The 26,710-nt window shown below is 39.2% G+C and overlaps 1 protein-coding gene across 5 annotated transcripts; it reads right to left on the minus strand.

Annotated features, from left to right (window-relative positions):
• Positions 1-2,990: 2,990 nt before the first annotated feature.
• On the minus strand, positions 2,991-26,673 carry MFSD1 (major facilitator superfamily domain containing 1). 5 transcript variants are annotated; one of them, XM_027113120.1, is made up of 16 exons: positions 26,422-26,673; positions 24,155-24,207; positions 23,105-23,217; positions 21,278-21,320; positions 20,895-20,962; positions 19,319-19,427; positions 14,429-14,531; positions 12,171-12,269; positions 11,539-11,650; positions 10,559-10,615; positions 10,046-10,202; positions 8,661-8,758; positions 7,934-8,046; positions 6,201-6,248; positions 4,881-4,938; positions 2,991-3,722 (listed from the first exon to the last, which is right to left on the minus strand). In XM_027113120.1, the coding sequence occupies exons 1-16, from the start codon at positions 26,591-26,593 to the stop codon at positions 3,719-3,721; spliced, it is 1,407 nt and encodes a 468-aa protein (XP_026968921.1). In that variant the 5' UTR covers positions 26,594-26,673; the 3' UTR covers positions 2,991-3,718. The 5 variants fall into 5 exon arrangements, with proteins under 5 accessions (XP_026968921.1, XP_026968925.1, XP_026968938.1 ...); XM_027113124.1 differs by lacking the exon at positions 7,934-8,046 and having other exon boundaries at positions 2,992-3,722; positions 26,422-26,658; XM_027113137.1 differs by lacking the exon at positions 23,105-23,217 and having other exon boundaries at positions 2,992-3,722; positions 26,422-26,533.
• Between the last annotated feature and the right edge of the window lie 37 nt (positions 26,674-26,710).

Here is a 26,710-nt window from a genome sequence, read left to right on the forward strand (position 1 = left end):
CCAGCTCAAACCCACCCTCTCTCCTCTCCCTCTCATCCTCTTCCTACCTCACTCCATCAACCGTTTGACCACCTCTTGTCCACTGTAGCCTGCAAAATCTGGGCTCCATTGGGGTGGGGAAGGGGGAGAGGGATTCGCCTCTTGTCCTGATACTTTTATTTACTCAGGGCAGATCGGGTCTGCTTTGAGTGGTTAAAAACCACCTGAACGTGATAAGACACAGACCCTGGAAATAATCAGATTTTCCTTGGGAAACTGAACCAGCCTCAATATTTGGGGAGGAGCAGGGGGGAGGGGGTTGGAATGAGCCTGGCAAGAAGCTTGAAACTCTCACCAGCCCACAATTTTGGCTGTTCCTGAACAACCCACTGTATCCTAGAAATGTCCGAGAATGCTTCATTTGCTTGCCAAGGCCCAAAGGAATCTGAACGTGATCCTAAGAGGGCCCATCCTGACCAAGCCATCAACTGAATGCAAGGAATGGATAGCTATTTCTCTAGACAATGTTTTAGGTCATCCCTCAATGAATGCATATCTAACGTATGGCAATTAACCATACTTATATGTTTCATAAATTAAGAACATGAGTGGCAGAAGGAACTCTAGTGATATTCCATTTTGCTAATCAGGAAATGGAAGCACAGAAAGCTACTACCCTACTAAATCTTCGGAGACAGCACCGAAAGCAATCCCCTTCAAAAAACCAAAAAAGACAAACTCCTAAAAAGTAGATGCAACTCCCAAATGGAATACCTCATAAGTCCACTGATTTTCATTACACAACTGATTTGCAGTCAAACTTATGCGGGAAAAAAAATCAGTCCAGGGAGCAGAGTAAGTTGGGCAGGGTCGCTGCCAAGAAGTGGGACTGATAAAGATTCACCAAGAAGAGGACACGTTCACTTGAGTGCATGACCATATATAAGAACACCTCAAGGGTATAAGTACTAATGATTTTGTAGTAAGTCTGTCTGTCTGTCCTGCCTGTATGATGTCAAGAACTTTTCAGTATTTCTTACAAAACACCAAAGTTTTCCCCATTGCCCTCAAGGCAGCAAATCTCTGCTCAGAGCTCCAAGAACCTGCAAATGGCAGAAGCCAAGGGGGCTGAGGCTGAGGCCAAGTCATTCCAGAAATCATGGACAGCTTGCAGACAACTTGAAGCTGCTCTCTGCTACCACTGAGTCCAAAATATAAGTGCCTTTATCCCCCATTTTCTATTGTTTTTTTCACCTGTGGTTCCCTTCACATTCAATTTCCTTCCTGTCAATGCAAATTCTGTTTCTCACTCAGGGTCTGTTTAACTCTCACCTACATTCCGAAACTTCTTTGGAAAACACTACCTGTTACCTCCGTCCCTTCTGAACACTAACTACCACTTTCTTCAAACAGTAGCACTTAAATTTCTGTTGAATTTGGTTCTTTGTGAGTTTTTTTAAACTCTTATTATACAGTAAGTATTTACTGTTGAAAAATTAGAAAATACAAATAAGCAAAACAAAAGTCAGCACCCAGAGACATTTAGGTACATATCCTTCAGACATGTTTGTGTTTGTTTTTACAAAAACAACAGCACTCTGAATCTTCCACATAATAATGCCACCATTCCACGTCAATATGCTCTCTAATGAAACCACGTAAAGACTGCTCAATCTTCCACTTTAAGCAAATCATACAACATACCTAACAAATGGTCGTTTCCTATTTTAGGCTGTTACGAACAACCTTGCAATGAAGATACTGCCTTAAAATATATTTATGTGTATTATTTGTCTGATGGTTTCCTTAAATTATTAGAAATGGAAGTGCTAAGTCAAAAGACATGCGGCCCACCACCATCCTGCTTTTTAGGTCTTTTTATTCATAGTGCCAATTTATCCTCCAAAAAGCTTATTCCAAATTACTCTCCATTTTACTTATCCATCATTCAAAAAATATTTATTTTGTGCCTAATTTGCACTAGGCTCTATCAACACAATCATTATCAACATGACAGACACAGTTCCTGCCCTCATGGAGCTTACAACTTAAAGGAAGAGACAGAGACCCCACATACCTCATCACAAATTCTTCATTATAAGCAGAGGTAAGCTTAGAAGGAAAAGTTCAGGGTTTTTCAAAGATCACAGGAATTTTAGAAGAAACTGATAGAGCCTGAAGGGTCCGGAAGAGCTTCCACAGGAAGAATGGTTCTGAGTTGGACCTAAAGTTTTCTGTTGTAAATCCTGTGAAACCAGGTTGCAGAGAACCCTGGATAAAATATTCTAAGCAAAGGGAGCAGCATGGACAAAGCCCCTGAGAAGGGAAGGAACATGACCAATTTGAAAAAATGTAAGCAGCTCACTGTAGCTGAGGCAGAGAGAGATAGTGAAAAGAGTAAGGCAGGGCCAGACCACACAAGCCCTCCACAGCAGCAAACTTTTCCCAGCTGGTAAGGCCAAATTTCAATAGCCATGGGCCAGAACAGTCATACGGCAGTCAAAGCCTAGAGAACTAACAACTGAATGATGACACAAGAAACTCTAAACCAGAAAAATGGATGTAAATCAACTTACCCTGAATAAGGAATGCACTTTCAAGATGCTCTAGAACTTTTAAACTTACAATGTTAGGCCACGTACTTTCAAACACTATAATCAGCTAAATACATACAATAGTTGCTGTCTAAAATATCTGCATGTCCACAGAAAGCAAAACACATAAATTCCTTGACTTTAATACGTAATATGACAAAACTAAGTCAACTAAAAAGTGTTTAAGTTTGTCAGAAAAATTTCATATCTGTATTTTATTTAATGCAAAAAACATAAATGTTACTCAAGATCCTAGTCTGGAGAAAAAAACTACTCCCATAATCTTTCAATGACTGTCATTAGTCAAATTCTCTTTATTCCAACTTAGATTTTCTTATAGAGATAATTTTCCACATAAATAAGAGTTAAAATCAGTGTTTTAATATTTTTTTTAAATAAAAAGTTAAAAGACTTCAAGTATTCCTTTTGCAGTGTTTTTATTTATCCTTGTAGATATGCAATTATCATAATTTACAGGACGTTTTTTAGTAATTAATTGGACTATAAGAAAAACCGTACAGAAAGTTTGTACCACAAAATTATGTCCCTAAGGGATCAGGGTTCTCAGTAACAGAGAAATAAAGAAGCTCAAAAGGGTCACTGCTCAGCAACCTCTGGTAACTAAAGAGAGCAGAACACAATCCGCTATTTGTGGAAATGAGACTTCATAAAAATACCTTTCAAATATTCCCCATTACAAAAGGGAATGCCTATTAAAATGCCATTGTTTATTCTATATAAAATATCCTTTCTAATCCCCCAAAACTTTTTTTTTTTGCTTTAAGATTAAAGGCCATATCCCTAAGATACACTTTGTGAAAATTATCTCAATACAAGATCCAAAGATTTCCATTATTTACTGTCCTTACTCAAAATCACCTGCATGTACCAGATGCAATTTTCTAAACTTCATCATTGATGAGCCTATTCCAAAGCAGAATTCTTCAGCAATACAAAAGACACAGGCTAAAATAGTCCTCACAGCTATACTTTAAAATAGATATATTCAAAATATAAATATAATAATTCTCCAGACCATTATTTTTCCTAACGACTAAACTCTAAATTAAAAGAAAAAACAAAATGGAGGTTTTCAAACCAATGATGTGTGCAGCCCATTCGCATGACACGGTCATTTAAACTTCTCACCTGCAAAACACAATGCAATACATTATCAAAAAAGGGAGGGAAAAAACCATGAAACCCCATTATTACAAAATGAAAATCATAACCACTATAAAACATGCAGTGCCAAATATTAAGTTACACATTTTGCTGGATAATCTTTTCATTCCTCTTGATCATAAAAGTAATAGAGGATCGACTTAGAAAATTTGGAAAATATAGAAACGCCAAGAAAAAAATAAACTCTTCTAACCCTACCATTCAAATGGAATTGTTAATATTGGGGATTTTTCTTTCAGCATTTTTTCTATTATATATAAGTAATGGATTTAAGAAATATACATACCTACATACTTTTTCTTGAATAAAATTGGGATATTGTATTTGCATTTTTACCTTTTGTTTACTTAACACATGGCATGTTGAGTATCTCTGACTTCACAAATCCTTCTTAAACATGATTTTAACAACATTTGTTTATAGTAGAATTACTATGTGAAAAGGGAATTTGAGATGTCCAAGAATCAAGCCCCAGAAAACACAGCCTTGTTCTACCAGATTTTAACCTACTCAAAATTCATAAAACTTACAGTCAGGTGGTATATATTTACAAATAAATTTTTTAAATCATAAAAAATACAAGGTCTAAAAAACTAGAAATAACGAAAGAAATAGAATCACTACTATGCTTTAGCATGCACTCATGGAAAAAATTAATTTAACTTAAACCCCACACTAGATACTTTAATCTGTTCCAAGTGAGTCAGAGAACACATAATGGCATGTTAGTACCAGGAGAAAATAAAAGATTATCTCAACTAGTTAAGAAAAAGAAAATACGAGAAAGAATGGAAGGGTGAGCCCAGCACAGGAAGTCAGGACAAAGACCTTTCCTCCAATAAATTACAAATACTGCAGGTCTCTCTCTCTCTCCTCTCAGAAGGCAAGTTAAAGCCCAATTTGTTCTTTATCCCCTTCATTTTAACCTTTGATATCCTCCCTTTAAAATTTTTCTAACACAAAGAAAAATTATGTTATAATAGTTCCGGAGATAATTGCTGGCTCTCAAAACTTAAGAAAAAGACTAATTTCTTAAATGTCTAAACCCAATATCTTGAAATAAAATGCTACTGTTTTAAGATTTTCATAATAAAGACAAATTTTCTTTCTTTCAATACTTACTCTGCATGAGAAAGTTTTATTTCTTCCCTTTGTCTTGCAGAATAATTTAGGTTCCCACCTAAAATACAAATAAGCATTGAATCTTTTCAACACAACTATCGTAAGTAAAATTCAAACATGCACATGTGTACACACACAGATACAAATGCCTTTAAGTAACAGAAGAGGCTATGGAAGGTGAGAAAGAAATAGTTTATCTCCTGGAAACTTCCCAAGGGGGAAAAAATGTTTCTTAAGAATCATTATATGATACAAATAATCACTCCTTAATGTTAGCATTTTTAAAAAAATTTTGGACTTATGTATTGCTCGAGGTTTTGTTCTTTGGGACACTGTATCAATATTCAATAATAGTGAAAATTAAGAGGCATTAAAGTAAATGACCTAAAATTATTTAAACAGCATATGTATTCATTCTTCTAAATACATGACAACCCTTAGGGCCAAGCCAGTTTAGAAAAATTAATAAAGGTAATATCAAAATCTTATAAATAACAAAAAAAGCAAAAACAAATGTAGTAGATATTAGCAAATGAAAAAAATCTATAATTTCTCATTCTATATTAAACACTTTCAACCTTAAAATGCAAACTGCAGCTATAAATATGTTTACTTCTCATTTTTTAAAAATATAAGACGATAACATAGGAAGGGCTTTAGGTTATTTTTTTAGAAGTCATACAAATATGACCTTCTGCTAATATAAAAAGAACATCTAAAATGTTATATTACAAAACTTAAATTGAACTGGCCAGAAAGAACATGACAATGATTTTAATATATGGGAAGGTCCAAAATACATAATTATATGCTATGAAGTAAAATGTGTTTCATCACTATGAACAGAATGTTATTACATGAAATAAAGCCTCTCCTGGATGGAGACAATCCAGGAGCCCCACAGGATGATCCACTGTGGGCTTCCCTGGTGGCGCAGAGGTTAAGAATCTGCCTGCCAATGCAGGGGACACAGGTTTGAGCCTTGGTCCAGGAAGATCCCACATGCCATGGGGCAACTACGCCCGTGTGCCACAACTACTGAGCCTGCACTCTAGAGCCCGCGAGCCACAGCTACTGAGCCTGTGTGCTGCAACTACTGAAGCCCACACACCTAGAGTCCATGCTCCACAACAAGAGAAGCCACCACAATGAGAAGCCCACACACCACAACAAAGAGTAGCCCCCGCTCGCCGCAACTAGAGAAAGCCTGCGTGCAGCAGCAAAGACCCAATGCAGCCAAAAATAAATTAAATTAAATTAAATTTTAAAAAATGATGATCCACTGTGGTTTAAGAAGAAAATACCTGAACTTCTACTTACCTTGGGCACGATTCACCAAGTAGAGTAAGAGCACAGATAAAAGTGAGACTGGAAATGAAAAAAACATAAGGTCCTTAAAAACATGTACTTTTTCCCAATGATTCCTATGTAATCATAATTACAAAGTAAAGCTTAGAAAATCAAATCTTTATTAACTAGCATTTAAAAATGAAAACACTCTTCATATTATTTTCCAAAAAGCACTAAGTTACACACCATTTTCTCCATGAGAAATATATTTTTAAAACCTGAGCCCAGGGATGGCAGGGACAGAAAAAGAGAAACTGAGACCCCTCTGCCCCCAGGAGAAGGGGCCAACCCACCCACAGATCATTTCTCTTTCCTCTCCCTTTGTAATGCTGGTAGTTCCCAGCACTTTTCCAAAACCCTGCCAGCTGCTAGACTGTTTATGTTTTTACAGAGAGCCAAATAGAAGTAATCCTTTGGGGGTTTTAGGTCTGAAAACACCATGTTCATTTTACAAATTAACCAAATATTAAAATGTGGTCATTAAACTCCCAGAAACCCAGACCAGTAAAGGCCTCAGAAAGTCAGGTACTTGGCTTTTCACTTTAACAAGTGTGGCACACTTAACTTACTTTAATACCTCAACAAAAACCTTTTTAAATGGAGTGGTGTTTGGTTTGAGAACCAAATTTATAAGGAACCATTGACTGAGATTAAACCACACGTTGCAGCATCAAAAATAGACAAAAACACTTTCACAACCTAGTACTATGAATTCATATATGGCCCACTATTTAAGAATATATTTTTAAAATTTGATATGCTAATTTCTAAAATTATGAGATAATAAAATGCATTCAGGCTATTATTCATAAGCAATCATCTGCAAATACCACACCTCAAGTATAGACAGTCTTTATTCCTGTAAATGAAAATGAAGTCAGATAAAATCATTATTCGGGCTTGCCATTTTAAACACAATTTATCGAAGCATGAAAGACATCTGATATGTTATGTGAACATTTTTTTTTTCAGATGAACACAATTGATGTGTAAGGAGAACACAGTGGAAAAATACTGATTTATTTTTGTAGTTTTCGGCAGTTTCCTAATGCTTCCTATTTTTAACCAATGAATCATTACAGGTAAAAATTAAATTACAGAACTAAGAATAAAACCAATTCAAAACAGACTAATGAATAAACAATGAGCGCTCACACCTAAGCCACACTAATGTCCACACATTCACACCAGGGACATACTCAGGACCCTTCAAATGGTTCCACTCTAAAGAGGAAAGTGTTTTTTAACAACCATAAATATTTATGAAACAGACAAGATGAGTATGGGATCTGGGTGGCCTGTTCTGTATGGCTTTTTTCACTAAGGATGTTTTTAATGTTCACTGATATTGTAACATGTATCCATACTACATTCTTTTTTCTATTATAATTAAAAATACATAACATGACATTTACCATTAAAAAAACATAAATATTTAAAACAGAATATAGAGCAGATTCCATTCCTGCCTTTAAGAACAGGAATCTCCTGAAAAATTCCTGTGAATCTTCAGAAAACTAAAAAGTCACCAGCTGAGAAACTGATGCACAGGCTAAGAATTAGGCAAATCTGAATGATACATCTTAGGGATTTGGTTTAAAAAAGGGGAAAAAAGAACAATAGCAACAAAAACCTAAAAGTATAAATGAGAACATTCTGCTGCATATTAAAAGAAACTAAATGTTGCCAGGTGGCGCACTTACAAGAAACACAGGCAATGAAGAAAACTTCTAAAAACAGATATCCCCAAGTATCCAATATCATGCCAGCAATGATGGAAATGACTGCCAACCCAAGATTCTGAATGGACTGCATGCTACAATTTAAGAAATTAAAAAAGACCAAACATTTCAATTCTAAAGTCTTCACACACAGAGTACCAATTCACTATAAATATTAGTATCTATAAACCACATACTATCAGTGTTAAGAGGGTTTTCAACCAGGAATGACCTGATTAGATTTGTTTCTTTAATCCCATGACTGTTTCCACTACTTAACTTTAGGCTCAAAGGCAAGAGAGTTTGCCTTAGCAAGTACAGTCTGAACTCAACGCCTTCCTGCGGAATGAATCCAAGGGCTAAGTGAATACCAACCAGAGATGTGGTTTCCCTGTTCGGCCTTTTGTGCTAGAGATTGGAACTCAACTTCTCACTGAGAGGCCCTCAGATAAACGGGCGGTGGAATGGTCACGTCAGCAATGACCTCTCATGGGGTAGCTTATCTCCAGCTCTCTTGCTGGAGGCTCGGAGCATTTTTTTTGCCACAATAATAATACAAATAGATTAACTGATTTTCTGGTTATTTCCAGGTTCAGAGCTGTCCCAAAAGCCTGAAGACGACTAGATTCAGGAGACCTGGAGTTTTATAAGATAATTAAATTGACACAGCAGAGAGAGACATTATATGATCCACAGTGCAAACACTTACAAGCCATATGCAGTTCCCAGTTGATGTTCGGGAACTACAAACGCCACCATTGGCCACAATGCACAGGCAAGCAATGAGTAGGAGAGTCCCAGGAGACACTATTGAAATCAATACGGAAGAGGGTAAAGAAGTCTTATATTTACCAAAAGGTGATTTTCTTTCGATGCAGATTAGCAAGAGTGACATAATAACTAATATATGAATATCCATGCAAATTGTGTTGCAAAATAATTAGGCTAAAAACTCATATTCAACACAAAATGGTCTTGGGCCTCTCTAACAGTATCCCTCTAGGGACAAGATACACATAACACTGTCTTAACCATTTTATATTATACGAATACATAACTGGCTGGGCCCAGGGTGCAGTCAAAGACCAAACAAGAAAATAAAGCTAATTTGCAAAATGTCTTTACCAATGTTTCAGGCAAGCTAATTTCCCAGTATTCATTAACAATTACAAATTAAGCAATCAAAGTAACATCATGCCAACAGTCCATTATCTTACTTCTGGGTCATCACCACCCAACTGGAGAGCCAAGCGGAGGACCAACAACAACCACTGCTTGATAAACATCACCTAATGCTAACTTTTTCTTCAATTAAAGAAGAAACCTTATGATTTAAGTTAAAATAAGATCATTTATCAGATTGGGAACAATTAAAATAATGCCAACGTCTAACAATGGCAAGGATACTAAAAAACAAACACATTCATGTATTATTGGTAAAGCTATAAATGGGTAGAAAGTTATTAGAGGAGAGGTTTCACAGTATCTATCAAAATGTTAACTGTGCAAAGCCTCTGCTCTAGCATTTCTACTTCTAGGAGTCTGTCCTAGAGAATTCTAACGAAGTGCACAAATATATATGTTCAAGATATTCTTTTATTAACAGGTAAGAAATGCCAGCACTTTGGCCTATGGTCTTAAAAATGACATTCTGAAGAACAATTACAAAAACTTGATGAATTCATTATTACTTTTTGACCTACTAAAAGTCAAAGACAAAAGAACGCAAAATCATGGATACTGGGTTGACAGATGTTTTTGCCACCTATGATGGAATGACTTCTTTTAATGAAGTACTGAAAAATAAATGGAACTAATAAGCATTGGGCTTTTATAAGACTATTTTATTTCAAATTCTATAGCAGCATTGAGGGTACTATTATATAGGCCAAATGAAATCAAAAACATCTTATGCATTAATGATTAATATTTATATACTTTAAAAATAGCTAATCTGTAGAAACTGAAATTGTCATTGTTTTTCCCACTGTCACAAGCACTACTATCGGAAGAGCTGAGCGTTGGCTTCTGATACGTGCTGTACAGAGTCCTCCCTGAAGCCCTGAGCCCCCCAGCTGTTCGCAGCGACTTTACCATAGCAATCCAAGGGTTCCACAGAGTGAAGGCCAGCATCATGTGGGAAGCAAGAGCGGTCACCACTGCACACAGAACCCAGATGATGTTCTTTCCTGTTTTATCCACCAGAAGCCCAAATATTGGGGACATGGGAGCTGATATTACATATACAATACTGTCCAGAAAATATAAAAGATATTTAATAATATATCACAGGAAAAAAGAATTAAAAATCCAGAAAGTCCTAAATCCTACAATGATTAGGTAAAGCAAACCCTAGCTCATTTAATTTAACATCCTTCTAAAATGGTCAGCAGTAAATAGAAATATAAAGATATAAACAGTGGTCCAAGACTTCTTTGGTTTTCCCTTAATGCAAAGATGGCCATTCAGGATCAAGACCCAAGACAGACTTTGTTTCACACTGTAGATGTTAGTTCACATACGTCTTTTCTGTCTCTTATAACATCGGGTTATAATTAAAGACCCACAATAAGCACACAGTAAGCACTTACAGAATTAATGGAATACCTGTTAATAGCACTCGCTGCCTGGGAGGAAAATCCAAATTTCTCTGTAAAGAAAACTCTAAAATAAAAAGAGAGAGGACAAAAAACAGACACTTTAGAAAGAACTATTCTGTTTTTTAAAAAATAAAGGCAAAATAAAACTGAATAAAAATAAGTTGAGTCAACTTTCCCTTCTTTATACTGTTTTCCCACCTTATTTGGTATCCATCTTCAAGCAACTGGCTAAAGGTTTAGTATTTACGTAAGTACTTCACCAGCTAAATAAAATATATCGATACCTATTCTTTCCTCTTTTATGTGTACAGCAAACAATACACACAAATTTTCAGAAACCCAAATGTATTACTACAAGGAATTAATATGGCTTCTTTTCCTTAAAAGCAATACTGGACGGGTTCTTTGCTAAATAATGCATAAGGTTCTTGTCTCAAACTGTAAAATGACAGCCTGAATTTAAAGGTTATAATTACAGAGATGCATCTCAACAAACGCACTCACACTCACACACTGCTCTGTTTAAGTAGCTGCCCGTGAAAACGGAGAGAAGGTAGAAGATAAAGCAAAGAAGAATTTGATTTAAACCCTGAATTTGAGTCTGCAGAAACGCAGTCCTAACAAATGGAGATATGCCCTGTCACTACAAGCTAACGCACTGTCTCCATTCTCAATAAGAGGCTTCCTAACAAAGAAATAAAGAGGAAATGAAAAAAGAATACAAATCCAAAATCAAGCATTAAAGTAAATCAATATTATGAATTAAAAACTGTTTCAGGTATTTCTTCAAAAACCTAATACAAGTATTAAAGCAACACTAAACCTTAAGCTAAGAAAATCAGTTGTGTCCCAGGATGTAAAACAATTCCTGTGAAAGTATCAACTGTAACAGAGAGGCAAAATTTATACCTTAAAAAAATTACATTTATGTGACTGAATTCTCATTATAATTTAGCCAACAAAAACAGAATGCTAGAGAAGACTCACTTCCCAAGTCCAATGAAAGGGAACACAGCAACATAATAGCCGACGCAGATGATGAATATGAGCCACAGGGGGAAGGAGAAGTCCTTCACGTCAGTTAACTTGATAACTTCACCTTACAGAAGAAAGGGAAGATGCTGTCAGTGTAATTTTGCATTTCTAAGTCAAGATTATTTTTCTTTTATCATGTGATTAACCTTTGCAATTCAGTGAAAAAATACTTGTCTCAGTAAATCACTAGAACATAGTTTCTCGGATAAACTAAAAAGACAACAGAAAATGCAAAACCTAAGATTAGCATCTACCTTCTTTCTTTCTTCCAGAAACACTCATCACTTTGCAAATATACAAAGTACAATCAAGAATGTAAATTCTGCCAAAACCGCTTAAGGGGGAAAAAAAAAGTATCCAAAAATTTAGACAAATGGAAATAGATTAGGAAATAAAAGATTTAAATAAACTATATGCCCATATAAAATTTAAAAAAATTTTAAAGTGGAAAAAAAAAGATTTAATAAACAAGTATTAAGCCTCACTGGGTTTACAACACTACATTAGTAATTTACCTCATTGTAAATTATCTCAAAAAGGCCATAATTCCTAAAAGCCTAACTTTTTCTTGCATTTAGACTAACCTGTTTTTCCTTGTTCTTTATGAAGGATTCGTTCTGCTCTCTGATCCAAGTAAGCAAGGGCCAAGGCACAGACTAGTGAAAGAATACATGTTATACCCCCTATAATAAAAAAAAAGAGAGATTTTTAAAAGAGAACCAAAATGAAGGTTCCTAAAAGGTAGCACATTACATTAACAGCAAAATACTTAGCAACTTAAAGGGATGGCATCTAGACACATACATGAAAAGCCTACAATTACTAAATCAGGACAGAAGGAAAGGAAGTGCATTGGGAAGCACTCAACGAACAGCAGTCGCTATTACTATTGTATATTATTTCCCAGTAGAAGGTTGGAGATTAGAGGAGAAAGACTAGAACAAACTAGTCTAGTCTTATATCAGAATATAGACTGAAGAAAGCTGATGACCAGCTAGCAAATTAGTCCTAATTTCTTAATTCAGTCTAAGCACCAATTATTGATGGATGCCAGGGGAAACAAACCGCAAAAGCAAAGTCTGATTCTGTGATCACCTCATGTTCCCTCTGATTCCTTCCCAAGTCTGACTCTTGCTCCTACCCTGTGGCAGCCCCAATCCTCCCACAGCACAGCCCGCTCACTCTCCTTCAGGTATCCAGCATTACTCACTAATGCTGACCTTGTATCATTAAAGTGAATCAGGATAAACAGTGAATAAAGTGTACACTTCTCAAAATTTTTAATAAAAAGCAGCTTAGTAAAGTAAATGACATCTTTAATTGGCTGACATAATAATGAAAAACGGCAAAGAGTCGGTAGACGTGGGTTCTACGTCTGGCAGTAACAAGCTGATTGATCTTGGGCAAGGAATTTAACCTCTCTGGGCTTCAATTTTCCCAAGTGTAAAATCAGAGGCTTTGATCTGATGGCACAGATCTTTTCTGGCTCTGAAATTCTCTAAAATTCTCAAATTCTCCACTGTGGAGAGAACTGGAAGGAATACTGAAGAGAATCTGAAAGTAAGAAAGAGGTTATAAGTGGCAAAGGATTTAATAGGGAGGGGGAGAAAGAAGGGGTCTCTAGACACAAGTTGCCCATCTAGGATTACCTCTCACTGTCCTCCCTTTAGGAGCCTGTACCAGGGAATACAAGGAATAAAAGATGGCACAGAACCTTCAACCCAGCACCCACAGGTCTCCCTAGGGCTCTGCAAGCAGCTCTCCACATCCTGTGGGGCTCAGTTAGACAAATTCACTGCTCAGAGAAGAAGCACAGGTGGTAAACCCAGAGAGCATCATGCGCTTCTCAGTGACCCACCCAGCAACCAGCAGAACCCAGCTTTAGCCAAGAGAACTTAGGGTCAGAAGGAGCCTATACAGTTTTAGTCCAACACCCACAGTTTTACAGAGAAGAAAACAGTTTTACAGAGAAGAGACACAGAGGTTAACTTCCTGTCCAAAATGAGCCAGGACCAGAACCTAGACTCCCGACTCCCAACTTGGTGGATTTCCCATCACATCCTATCACCTCTGACTTCTATAAAATCTAAGCTCCATAAGCGCATGAAATGAATTTGATCAAAAGGAAACAATCCTCCCTTCTGCTACAGCCTATTAATGAACACCTTAGAGGTACAAACTCCCTGACTGTTTTCAGAGTTCTCACATACACTCTCATTTGCTCATCACAACAAAACCAAAGCACAGGGACTTCCCTGGTGGTCCAGTGGTTAAGCATCCACTTTCCAATGCAAGGGACTCAGGTTCAATCCCTGGCAGGGCAACTAAGCCCGTGTGCAGCAACTACCGAGCCCGTGCGTCACAACTAAAGAGCCCACACGCTCTGGAGGCCATGTGCCACAACTACAAAGCTCATGCGCTCTGGAACCCACGTGCCATGACTAGAGAGCCCATGTGCCACAACTACTGAGCTTGCATGCTCTGGAACCCACCACAACTAGAGAGAAGCCCACGCACCACAACTAAGACCCGATGCGGCCAAGAATAAAATAAATAAATATTTTTAAAAATCTATCCTTATTTAGGAAAAAAAAAAAAACCTGAACACACGTGGTGGTACAAGATCGTTATTTTAAGAAAGTGGAAATAAAAATACAAATGGGGTGAATGATTGCCAATATGTTCACTGTGTCTAATTAGGTCCAAGAACTAGTGAACTGTACAGGCAAAACTATAACCAAGTGATCTAAGCCCAATTCCTGTGTTCTTTCCTCCCTGTCACACCATTTCCTATGACAAGCTTTCAGGACAGATAAAAGGTGGGACTTCAGGATTCACTAACCGATAATAAGTGTGACCCCAAGGGTTGTGTGACCAGCAGAACCCAACGAAGCTTCAACCTTAGAATACAGCCATCCCATGAGGTTCATGTTTACTGTACTTCCCTGAAAGAAAAGGAAAAAAAAAAAAAATCAACATAATTTTCATTTCTATCTGTCTTGCTCAGAAAAAAAGGATGTCAGTTAGCTTAGAGAAATAGGTTTAATAGGGTTCAGATTAAACAACAGATAATTTTTAAAAAAAACACTACAAGGAAAGAGCTAACAACCTAGGATAAAGCCACAGATAAGATTACCACACAAAAATGCCAATTTATAGAAAATGCTAGCATTCAAAACAGCACAGTACATCTAGATCTTCCTAGTAGCCTAAACAAAAATGAAACACAAGTTATAAAATTCACAGGGTACCCAAGACAAAAATAAACTTTGGCTCATAAAAAGCACAGCTTTTCCTGATCCTGACATCTGAAAAAAAAAAATCATCCTCTGATCATCCTTTAGAAGACAGTAATAGTACTACCCTCATTCATTTATTCTTTCATTCAGCAGTTATTGAACCCTGATTACATGCCTGTCACTGTTCTAGTTACTGGGAATAAAATAAAGAACAGAAAAATTTCCAGCTCTCATAGAGAGCAACCCCATTTTAGTGGGGTAGAAAAGGTAAAATATACAGTATATGAAACAGCAATGAGTGCTTCTAAAAAATAAGGAAAAAAGATAAAGCATAGGGGCTTCCCTGGTGGCACAGTGGTTGAGAGTCCCCCTGCCGATGCAGGGGACGCGGGTTCATGCCCCGGTCCGGGAAGATCCCACATGCCGCGGAGCGGCTGGGCCCGTGAGCCATGGCCGCTGAGCCTGCGCGTCCGCAGCCTGTGCTCCGCGGTGGGAGAGGCCACAACAGTGAGAGGCCCGCGTACCGCAAAAAATAAATAAATAAAAATAAAGCATAGAAGGAGAATAAAAAGGGGTTGAGACCTTGCTGAGAATGTGACTCTGGGTTAAGAACTTGAAGGAAGCTGGGAGGCTACCCGGAAGAACAGCACAGCACTCCAGGCAGAAGGAATAGCCAGGGCACAGGCCCCGAGAGGGAGGCTGCCCGGCAAGGAGCGTAGAGACTAGAACAGTGTCAATGAAGAAGGGAGAGGATGAGACGAGGTCCCCAGAGAGGAACTGATGGGAAAGCTAGCTATTGGTAATAAGAACTTCTGGCTTTTACTCTGCGTGAGACGGGAAGCCATTGGGGTTCTGAGCAGAGAAGTGGCACAATCCCTTACGTTTTAAGAGACTCACTCTGGCTGCTATATCCAAAGCAGACTGTAAGTGAGGACGGTGCAGAAGCAAGGACATCGGCTGGGGGCGGCTGCAATAATGCAGAACAGAAACGATAGGTCTTGGACTGGGGAGACTGGCAGTGGGCACAGTGGGAAGTGGTCGGAATACGGACATACTCCGGTGGTAGAGCTACCAGGATTTGCCAACGGAAAATACGTGGAGAGTGTGGGGTTAGGGATGGGGGTACAGAGTGGTTCAGGGTGACATCAAAGTTTTTGCCCGAGCACCTGGAAGAACAGAGTTGCTCATAACTGAAGATGAGAAAACTTCAGCATGAGCTGGTTTGGAGGACAGTAGGTGAAACATTAAGGGCTGGGCTTTGGCTGTGTTGAGTTTGATGTGCCTACTAGACATCCAAGTGGAAATGTCAAGGAGGAAGCTGCAAATACGGGTGTGGAATTCAGCGGAAAGGCCTGGACGATATAACTTCAGGAGCAAAGACACACTATTTAAAACTTCAAAACTAGATAAGATTACCAAGGAAGTGAGCGTCAAAAGAAATGAGAGGGTGTCCAATGACCAAACCCACATTTACAGGTTGAGAAGACTGAGGTGGAACCAGCAAAAGAGGTAGAAGGAGCAGACAGAAGGGCAAGAGGAAAACTATGAGACTGTGGAGTCCTAGAAGCCAAGAGAAGAAATCAAGGAAAGGGGAGTGTCAACTGTGCTAACGCTACCGATAAGGGGACTGAGAAATAAACATGTCCTCAACCACGTTCCCACAGCAAATACAGCAGCAAATCGCATGTGGCTATTTCTCACAAAATGTTAGCCAGTGGCATTATTCAGATGCTCCTCTGAATAAGGTTATAAATGGAGAACTGCTGGAAACGTTCCTCAACATCAGCAAAAATACAAGCCCCTCAAAGACATATTGCCTCAATAACCCTTTAATTCTAAAATGCCTAACATGACCTGGCTTAGCAAGTACTCAATAAATATTTGTTGAAATAAGGAGTTTTTAAAAGTAACAAATTACAGAGGAAAATCAAAAGAGTGCTGGACTTCCAACCTCCAGCTAAGACAGGAATAATAAGAAAAGTGAAAAGTCCACTGCCTGAATGATAACAGTCCAAGGGTCTAAAATCAGACAAACTCACAGTTCAGCCGACAAAAAACTCACGGCAAGGTAAAGCCAAAACCTCTATGATCATTCTGAGTATGTGCAGGGCCAAGAGAAGCACAAAAAAGACTGAACCTCCATCTACCCCAGCAACTCTGTAATGGAGTCCTTTGGTCTCCTGCGTGCCTCTCACAAGGACCCTCAATACACCAACCAGATCAGAGCCGAGCCACCCTGGCTGACGGAGAGGTGGCTGCCTGAGATCTGGCTCCTGCCACCTCCTCCTCAGGCCCCCCCACCATTCCCATAACCTCCACCCCACATCCTAGAAGCCCCTGAGATTCCGTTCTAGAAACTTAGGGCTCCTGGGGACGCAGTTGAATGGATTATAACTAGTTTGTGACCACACAGAAAAGAACGTGAAGATCGTTAGTAACCACAATGGCGTCACTGAGAATGAGTCTTGCTCAACTGCTCCTATTTCCTTCTTTTAGAAGTTATTAGATGATGAGATCCACCAGCTGCCACAGACATGTCTTGACTTGCACAAGATACATAAGGAAGTACCAGGAATGTCCTTATGGATAAAATTTAGAAAATGTGGAAAACCACACTAGTTATCAAAGAATTACAAATTAAAATAATGTTTAGGTGTTTCCTATCAAATTAATAAAATGACTTTTTTTTTTTTTTTTGCGGTACGCGGGCCTCTCACTGTTGTGGCCTCTCCTGCTGCGGAGCACAGGCTGCGGACGCGCAGGCTCAGCGGCCATGGCTCACGGGCCCAGCCACTCCGCGGCATGTGGGATCTTCCCAGACCGGGGCACGAACCCGTGTCCCCTGCATCAGCAGGCGGACTCTCAACCACTGCGCCACCAGGGAAGCCCAAAATGACTTTTTTAAAGTACTATCAAAGCTACAATAAAAAGGATCCTCTCATATCTCACAGATGGAGATGTAAACATCTCTGAGAGGAAAACGTGGAAATATGTCTCAACAGTCTTAAAAAACCCTAACAAACCCTCTGACTCAGTGATAATTCCATTCCTAGCAAGCTAGCCTCAGGAAATAATCAGAGATGCAGACAAGTTCTGGAGTGTTGCACAACAGCTCTATTTATAATACTGGAAAATTAGAAAGAGCCTACATGTACAAAAATATAGAAATGTTATATATGTATGACATATGTACGTGTTATATATTTCATAAGATGAAATATTACATTAAAATATTTCATTTGTACTGGGTTTTTTTGTATTGGATTTCTTCCCTCAAGACTATGTTCCAAGCATTTTCATGCCACTTACAGTCTTTAAAACCTTGATTTTTAATGGCAAGGATCTTTTTAAAAACCTCTATTCACAGGAGCTCATGAAGGAAAAAACCTAACAGGGTTTGGGATGGTCAAAACACCTTCCAGGTTGCATTTATAATAGCATAATGTTGTTCCCCTGCGTACCCTCTACCAGATCCCCTATCATGAAACACCACGATCACTTCCAGGTTCCAAATGCTGCTGAGGAGTACTGGCCACCTGTGATGAAGTCCAGAGAGGCGGGAGCGCCACGGTCAGGGAGCTGAAACCCATGCCACATGGCTTAGACAAGCACAGGAAATGAGCATGTCTGACCAAGACCTTCAGAGTTGTCTTCATAAGCAAAGTGCTGCTGCACAGCAGAGAAAATAAACACTCACTAGAGGGCAAAAGTCGGAACAATCACTAAAAGCTACTTGTACAGGCAGATCTCATCTCTACGGGAGACTGAGCTTCACAGAGTTAATTGCAGTAGATGAGCTGTCCCATCACACAGCGAGCTTCTAATCACTAGAAATGTGCGAGCAGAACCTGGATGACCATATGTAAAGACTTTCATTGCAGGAACGCCGAAAATGGGTAAAGAAATTAGACAACAAAATCTATACGATCCATCCCCATGCTCAGGTTCTCTGAACTAACAAATGCTCAATTAGCCATTTTAGACTGTTTCCTAAGTGAAATAAGGTTAGAAATGCCTTAATTAAAGTCAGGTAAATGGGGGTTTCCCTGGTGGCACAGTGGTTGAGAATCTGCCTGCCAATGCAGGAGACTCGGGTTCAAGCCCTGGTCCGGGAAGATCCCACATGCCGCGGAGCGACTGGGCCCGTGAGCCATGGACGCTGAGCCTGCGCGTCCGGAGCCTGTGCTCCCCAACAAGGGAGGCCGCGATAGTGAGAGGCCCGCGCGCTGCAATGAAGAGTGGTGCCCGCTTGCCACAACTAGAGAAAGCCCTCGCACAGAAATGAAGACCCAACACAGCCAAAAATAAATAAATAAATAAATATATATTTTTTAAAAAGGTCAGGTAAATGGTATACTATGGTCTAGAAAAATATATAAAAAATCAATACCTAACTTATACACAAACACATTTCATTCTGTAATCTTTAAGAGATAACTACAACATTCAATCTTTTGCTTCCCATTTGGCTTCATTATCTGTGTCATACTTACAATTCTAGCCATGCTAAGCTGGAGTCCAAACACCAAGTTTAATTCTTTGCCTTTAAACCAACTCACAGCATATGTATTCTGGGCAACTGCTAAGGACTCCCCACCAATCCTAGAATAAGGAAAGAAAAGTCACAGTTTTTAAAGAAATACGCCAGTTAACAAAGCAGCAGGTGTAAAATTTTGACACCCCTCCCGTCAAGAGGTGGGGTCTATGTCCCGTCCCCTGAATCTAAGTGGGCTTGTGATTGCTTCAACCAGTAGAATGTGGTGGAGGCAGGGTTGTGTGATCCCAAGGCTGGGTTATAAAAGGTGAGATCTGCCTTTCCATTCAAACATTCACACTTAGAACCCTGAGCCACCTTGTAAGAAGTCCAACTACCCTGAGTTCGCCACACTATGTGAAAGCCAAGAGAGGCCCTGTTTAGGTGCTCCAGCCAGCAGTGCCAGCCTTCAAGTCATCCCAGCTCAGGCTCCAGACACACTGTGCACACTGTACCCTGTCCAAATTCCTGACCCACAAAGCCCACAAGGTAAGGGATGTTTTATACTCAGTGTGGGTAATTTAATACACTGCAATGACAACCACGACCAGCAATAAAAGGAGTTTGAGCTACCACATCACCATCTATGCTATATAAAATGCTCATGTGGGGAGAGCGGTCCGTACTTGTGAAAACACAAAAATTCACACTTTTCAGGCCAGTACCTTCCATATTCGACATTCTCCTACTTCCCGGATTTTAATTCTCCTTCTGTAAGTTCTACACATTGACCTTTACGTAGGAGCTTCCTCTCCCCTGCATCCTAGCACTGAGTCCTCCTCATCACTGTCCTCGTCCAAAAATATCTCCCCTCTTCTACTAATCCAAATCCTATACTGATGTCAAGGCCCACTTCATCCACGAGGCCATTTCTGACCACACTTCCATCTCTGAATCCCTTTCATATGTTTATATACTTTTTTTTTCCTTCTCTCTCACTTAGAGCACTTTTGGGGGTGTGTCACCTATGTCTACATGTCACTTGTACCTGTAAAAAGCATGAGTAAGTTATGTCATCTGCATCCCTCTGGGCAGGAAGCCCAAGGCTGAACTCAGAATGGGTTTACTGAACAGACACTGAAATTCATTAAGAGCAGTTTGTCTTCTGGTAATTTACTCCTTCAAGCCTCTTCAACACGGTTCAAAAGGACCTACACATACCCGCTAAGAAGCAGCAAAATGTCCATTAATCACCAACCTAGAAAATGATGGTCTATGCTTTTCTAAATGAGGTTTAAATCACAGTCTTCAATACTACAGAAAAGCAAAACACTTGAGAAAAATATCATTTCTGGAGAACTATTTAATATTCAAACCCTACACAGAGTTAACTGTGACCCCTCAAAATTGTTGCTTACTTTAAGGGAAAATTAAGACAACCATTGAACAATCTTACAAATATAGCTAGATTTCAAGGATTTGAAGTAATTCTCCAGAAGATATAATAATATATCTTTTTGTAAATCTTTAATAAATTGACAGATGAACACTAAAACAGTAATATGTTGGGATAAGTGAAATCATGCATAACTTACCCAAACACAAACCTTCCAAATTCCATCAGCCAAAAAGCATTAAATATTCCACCCAGAGCAAAAACAACCTGTAATGTAGAATATAACGTAAGATCAAAGAAAAAGTAAATTCAAGGAATCTAAGAGAAATAAGTGACTTACGATGAAACACAACCTCTACAATGATTTTAATATTCCTTCTTAGTAAATCTGTGAAATTTAAGTATCAAGGTTCATCTGTCTCAAGGCTTAAAATGCATTACTATGCATTACGTTACACGGGCATTTGTGAGCCCTGCTTAATTAAGTCAGGCATTCACTAAACACATCTTTGCTGGTGGAATGAGACAAGAATTCAAGAGTCACTGTCACAATGAATCAATGAACGTTTTGTCTTTTCTTACCTGTCCAACGCAAACAAAGCAACTAAAAATAATGGTGCCCCATCTGTTAGAGAAAGAGAGAGAATGAAGGAAGAGTATATCACCGAGTCCTTCTTGGGTTTCTCTGACCCCTCTGCATTCCCTCCAGAGAAAGGGAGCGGCCTCTGAAGTCAGCAGCCTTCCTAGGCTGCATGGTGACCTACAGAAGTCTTGACTTCCAAGGAGATTCCAGAGGCTTTAGTGATGGCATATGCTTGTTTAAGCCATTATCATATCTTAAACACAACTTATTAAATAATCTTCAAGAAGTTCCCAGGGTTCCCATTTAAAAATGGATATTCTTTATAAAATTTTTATTGAGTTTAGGATTGACTCCAAGGAATCCTAGATTAAGTAATTTTAAGTGGTTATAATTCTTGATAACTAAAAACTATCTTTAAAAGGAAAAATAGCAACCATGCTAATACACTTATAAATGTGCCTACTCTAGTATCCCACACTCTGAATAGCTCATTAATGTTTCCCCAGAGTAATAAAATACCAGTACCAGGAGAGTTCTTAAAGATCATATGAGTAAACCATTCTTCGGAAACTCAAATCCCTCCAAAGATCCTTGTGAAACGGTCATACCAGAGTCTCCTGAATGTTCTCTAGCACTGGAAAACTCACTGTGGTCCCAAGGCACCTCACAGCCCCACCTGTCACCCTGATCAAGCAAAGTTTCCATCATACTAAGTGGAATCTGGCTCCCTGAATTTCAAACTTATTCTGCCCCTTTAGACCAAGCAAATTAAATTTAAGTCCTCCTTTATACCCTCTTCAAAATGTTTAAAAGTTAGTCCCCAAATTTAAACACTTACAGTTTCTTCAATTCTTTTCCACCAAACATGGTTGGAAAACCCCTCGTCATTTTGCCCCCTGCCTTCCGAAAATATTCCCAGACTACCTCCCTGCTAAAGTCTCCACTAACAGCACACACACAATCAATCATTAGGATGAAAACTGACAGAGCTTATAATGTATGCCTTCCTCAGCTAAGAGGAGTGGCCACAAAAAGTTTGATGCCTAAAGAAAGCCAAAAGAGAAAATCTCATTAGGGCTGGGAGAGGTAAACACTAACTACGTGCCAAATACTGTCCTTCCACCTCTCTCAATCCTTATAACCACCTTGCAAGACAGGAATTACTATCCACATTTTATCAATGAGGAAACCGAAGATCAGGAAGCTAGGAACAGCTCAAAAGAGCTAGGAAGTTGAGTAAGTGGCAGCAAAAGGACTCAGACTCTGGTTTGCTGATTCCAAGTGAGGGCATAATTTACCTTTAGATAACTGAGCTACCACATTCCCTGAGCAGCATTTACCTTAACTGAAATACCAACCAAGTTTCAAAAGCCAATTCCAGGGGCTTCCCTGGTGGTGCAGTGGTTAAGAATCCACCTGCAAATGCAGGGAACGTGGGTTTGATCCATGGTCGGGGAAGATCCCACATGCCGCGGAGCAACTAAGCCCGTGCGCCACAACTACTGAAGCCCACGTGCCTAGAGCCCATGCTCAGCAACAAGAGAAGCCACCACAATGAGAAGCCCACACACCACAACGAAGAGTAGCCCCCGCTCGCCACAACTAGAAAGCCCACGCAGCAACAAAGACCCAACGCAGCCAAAAATAAATAAATTTATTTTTTTTAAAAATTCCGGAGATATAAAAATCACACACACACAAAAACTAATGCAGATTATCACAGTCAATACACAAGTTTATTCAGTTCTTTCCAGAAATACTTAATCTAGTTCTGTGTTTTCTTAATAATCGTATTTACCCATAAGTGAGATTTTTCCCAAGCTTACCGTATTCCAAATACGCGGTCTACCAAAAAGCCACCAAAGAAACACAAAACTACATTGGGCCAAGAATACCAGGCATACAGCAGCATGAATTTCGTGGTATTCACCTGCATATCCTATACGGAAAGAAAACAAAACTATTTTTTTCCAGTTAAGTTTAGCAACTAACAAATCAAAACATTCTTTCTGGAAGGGCAGGCGTTTCTTAATCATTTGCAGTTGCTAAGTGCTTTGAGACTCTCATGACATCTATGGTTGCTACCCCAGAAAAATGGTCACACCGAGAAACTTCCTGAGTGTGCAGTCATTTCAGAGGCTTCATGGAGTTCAGGATCAATCAGCTCTTCCACTACTGGGACCACTTCTGTCTGCATCTGCCTGTATCTTCTACATTTTATTCACCATGTACAACCTGCTGTGGAGTTCTATACCCACAGGAAAAAGGGCCATCTTAGCTTATCCCTTCCCTCCCCTCCACTAATTCCTATCTTCCTTCCCTTTCATTCTAGAATGTGAAGGGCCAATCTATGTATTTCTTCCTATCCAAAGGTGAAAAAACTTACAAAGGAAAAAAAATCTAAATACACAAGAAACTGTAAATACCAAATATATTTTTATAAAGCCAGACTAAAAATACTGACACGGACAATCCTCTGGAATCAGTAGCTGCATTTTAAAAATGAAATAACAACAAAAACATATTTAAGAAAGCAAAATGCTATCCTACCAAATCATTTGTCATTCCAATGATTACACAATGAGAGAAATGCAAACAAAAAACTGCCAAAATACTTTTTGGCAATACTGTAGAAATAGCAATTACTCATCTAAGATGTGAAACGATATCAAGTCACAAGTGCTATGAATGAATTTTTTGTGGCCATTCATTCCAACTCAAGAATACTCCTTGCCCACACAAATTTGGTGACAATGGATATTAAAATGGATTCATTAGACAATGTTTCAGACCGGGCAACCTGAGAGCTGATGATGCCTCAACAGTATACCTGTTCCAGAGCCAACAAAAGAAACAAAGGTGAAAAGTCAACTTACCCGTTTAACCTGAGTCTGAAGGGCAGCAGGATTATCATAGCAAAAATAGCTGCCTAGAAAAAGAAAAAGCAATTTTCTTCTAAGTAGTAATACTTTCCATATAAAAGTTTCAAGCTGCAATTACTACTCAAATGCTGATTTTAAATGTCTATACTAGGGGTTCGAAGACTGACACTGGAACCTTTTGTAGACCACTTCCTTGTCCACCAATATTCTCTAAATTGCAGCCAAATAATCCACAGAAAACATGCCAAGTTATTTACAAATTATTTACAAAATTATTTACAAATTATATTTACAAATAAATTTACAAATTATTTACAAATTACAAATTATAATTATTTACAAATTATTACACAGCAAATACTGGGAACCTGGATTAAGAAGTTAATCAACAACTAATTGTTCTTCCACCTTACTTTCATCATGTTTTGTATGTCTATTGTTTTATTAGCGCCTTCATGAAACCGTTGTATTTTCCTTAAAGCTACCAAAACACACATACACTAAAAATTTCAAAAAGATCCTCAGCAGTTTCCTAGTAATGTTACCTAAAGCCACTACTTATCTTGAGAGCAGAGGAATGGAGTTTAACTATTCTGATTAAACCTGTTTTTAAAACAAGAACTCTTAATTCTACAAACAGCATACCCAAGATCAAATAATTTAGCAAATACAGTGCCAGGAATGAAGAAAAATAAAACAAGAATTCTAAAGGGTTAAATTAAAACATAATAATAACGTCTTTTGAAGGGTAAGAAAGAGAAGTGGAGAGAGGTTGGACATTCACGCACTCAGAGTTATTTTTACAGTAATAAAATCGACAGATTTTTTTATAGGCACAGGATAATGCTGCCTCCATTTCTCCACGAACTCTGTCTAGAAGTATACATTAGAAGCCACCAGTTCAAAAGAAAGAAAACTGTCATTCGAAAGGTATGACTCTGGCTTCTGAAACCCATCCAGGTAACCAAAATTTACTAAAAATAAATTGCTTAAGTACGTGGTATTTTAAGTGTTTCGTGTTGTTCTTGTTTTTTGTTCCTCAACTCAGCAATTTATGATTCCTGCTTTAATCACTGTCAGGGATACCAATCTCAGGCTTTAAAGCTAATGCATGGGCACCATCTTTCCACAAAGTGAGAAGAGGGGGAACAAAAAGAGATGCAAAGAAACTAAAGCCCAAAGCATCCTGCATGCCTACTTATATATTCCAGCAGTAGCATAAAGTAATCCACCATCATGTTCCTAAATCTGTTGATTCCACCAATTCCAGCCAGCCCATGAAAAACGTTTCATACCAAACTGATACTGACATTAGAATGTTGCTGAATAAATTAGTTGCTGAAATATAATAGATATTTTAAAAATTATCTCCAGAAACTGCTTTCAGAGTCACCAAATTTCATGACTGAAACCAAACACCACAAGTCCAATCCAGTTATGACTGCTTCACATTGGCAGAGCGGGAGTACAAGTACACATCTACTCACTGAAGCCATCAAGATATACTCATACGTTTTACCAAAGAGGGTGAGAAACATATAAATAACTGCCAACGAATTATTCAATCGAAAATTTTAAAGTATGTGTGGGGTTTCTTTGGGGGGAGGGGGCCAGTTAAATCTTTCTGAATTCCTTCTGAACAGTGTCATGAGAGGGTTACCAAGGGGGGAAGCGGGGAGTGGGACAAACTGGGAGATTGGGATGGACACATATACACTACTATGAATAAAAGAGATAACTAATGAGAACCTACAGTATAGCACAGGGAACTCTACTCAGTGATCTGTCGTGACCTAAACGGGTAGGAAATCTTAAAAAGAGTGGATATATGCATACGTATAACTGATTCACTTCTCTGTACGGCAGAAACGAATACAACATTGTAAAGCAACTACACTCCAATATATTTTTTTAAAAAAAAGGATTAAAAATAGTGTCATGAGAGGAACCCTGACGATCTAGGAATTTCTTCGTATCTGTGGCCCCAGGGCCCAAGCTGCTAGCCTTTGGGACTTCTTGGAAGCAAAGGAGTGGGACGAAACTCGCCCAGCTCAGTCCCCTGACCCCCACCTTCGGGACGCTGAATAGCTAGCAATGTCCACAGGCTTGGGTGGGGTCGCGAAAGTTAAAGAAGGGAAGCCCAGGAGCTGAAGCAAGAAGCTTCCCTGAGGCCGCGTGGCACCTAGGAGCTCAGTGCAGCTCCGAGAGAAAGTCGGGAATTCCTTATTATCAACCCCACCCCACCAGGCCAGCCGGCTCACCGAAACCAAGGAAGCACATCAGCAACAGCACCAAAAGCCGGTGCGCCAGGCGACTGGGGTTGCAGAGGGCTGGCAGCGCCCCGGGGGCAGGGGGTGTAACGGGGGCGCCTCTGCCGGCCTCGTCGGGGCCGCCGGGCAGCAGCGCTCTCACTTCCTCCTCCTCCTCCTCCATCGGGCTAACGGGAGACCGAGAGACGACAGCGACTGCAACTCCGGGAGGAAGCCGCTGCCAGAGCCCAGCGAAAACAGTGCTCACGTGACCGCAGTTACTCACGTGACGCCGCGGCAG

The sequence above is a fragment of the Aethalodelphis obliquidens genome, unplaced genomic scaffold (genome assembly GCF_003676395.1).
Source record: "Aethalodelphis obliquidens isolate GAN/ISIS:26980383/991018 unplaced genomic scaffold, ASM367639v1 scaffold1, whole genome shotgun sequence".
NCBI lineage: Eukaryota > Metazoa > Chordata > Mammalia > Artiodactyla > Delphinidae > Aethalodelphis > Aethalodelphis obliquidens.

What these genes read in the sequence shown, in the direction of transcription:
- MFSD1 (XM_027113120.1), bottom strand. Translation starts at nt 26,593, where the DNA reads ATGGAGGAGGAGGAGGAGGAAGTGAGAGCGCTGCTGCCCGGCGGCCCC. An exon ending in GACCGCGTATTTGGAATACG is followed by an intron (nt 21,321 to 23,104) that starts GTAAGCTTGGGA and finishes TTTCTCTAACAG; the next exon opens with ATGGGGCACCATTATTTTTA. An exon ending in CTTGGTGAATCGTGCCCAAG is followed by an intron (nt 4,939 to 6,200) that starts GTAAGTAGAAGT and finishes TTTGTATTTTAG; the next exon opens with GTGGGAACCTAAATTATTCT.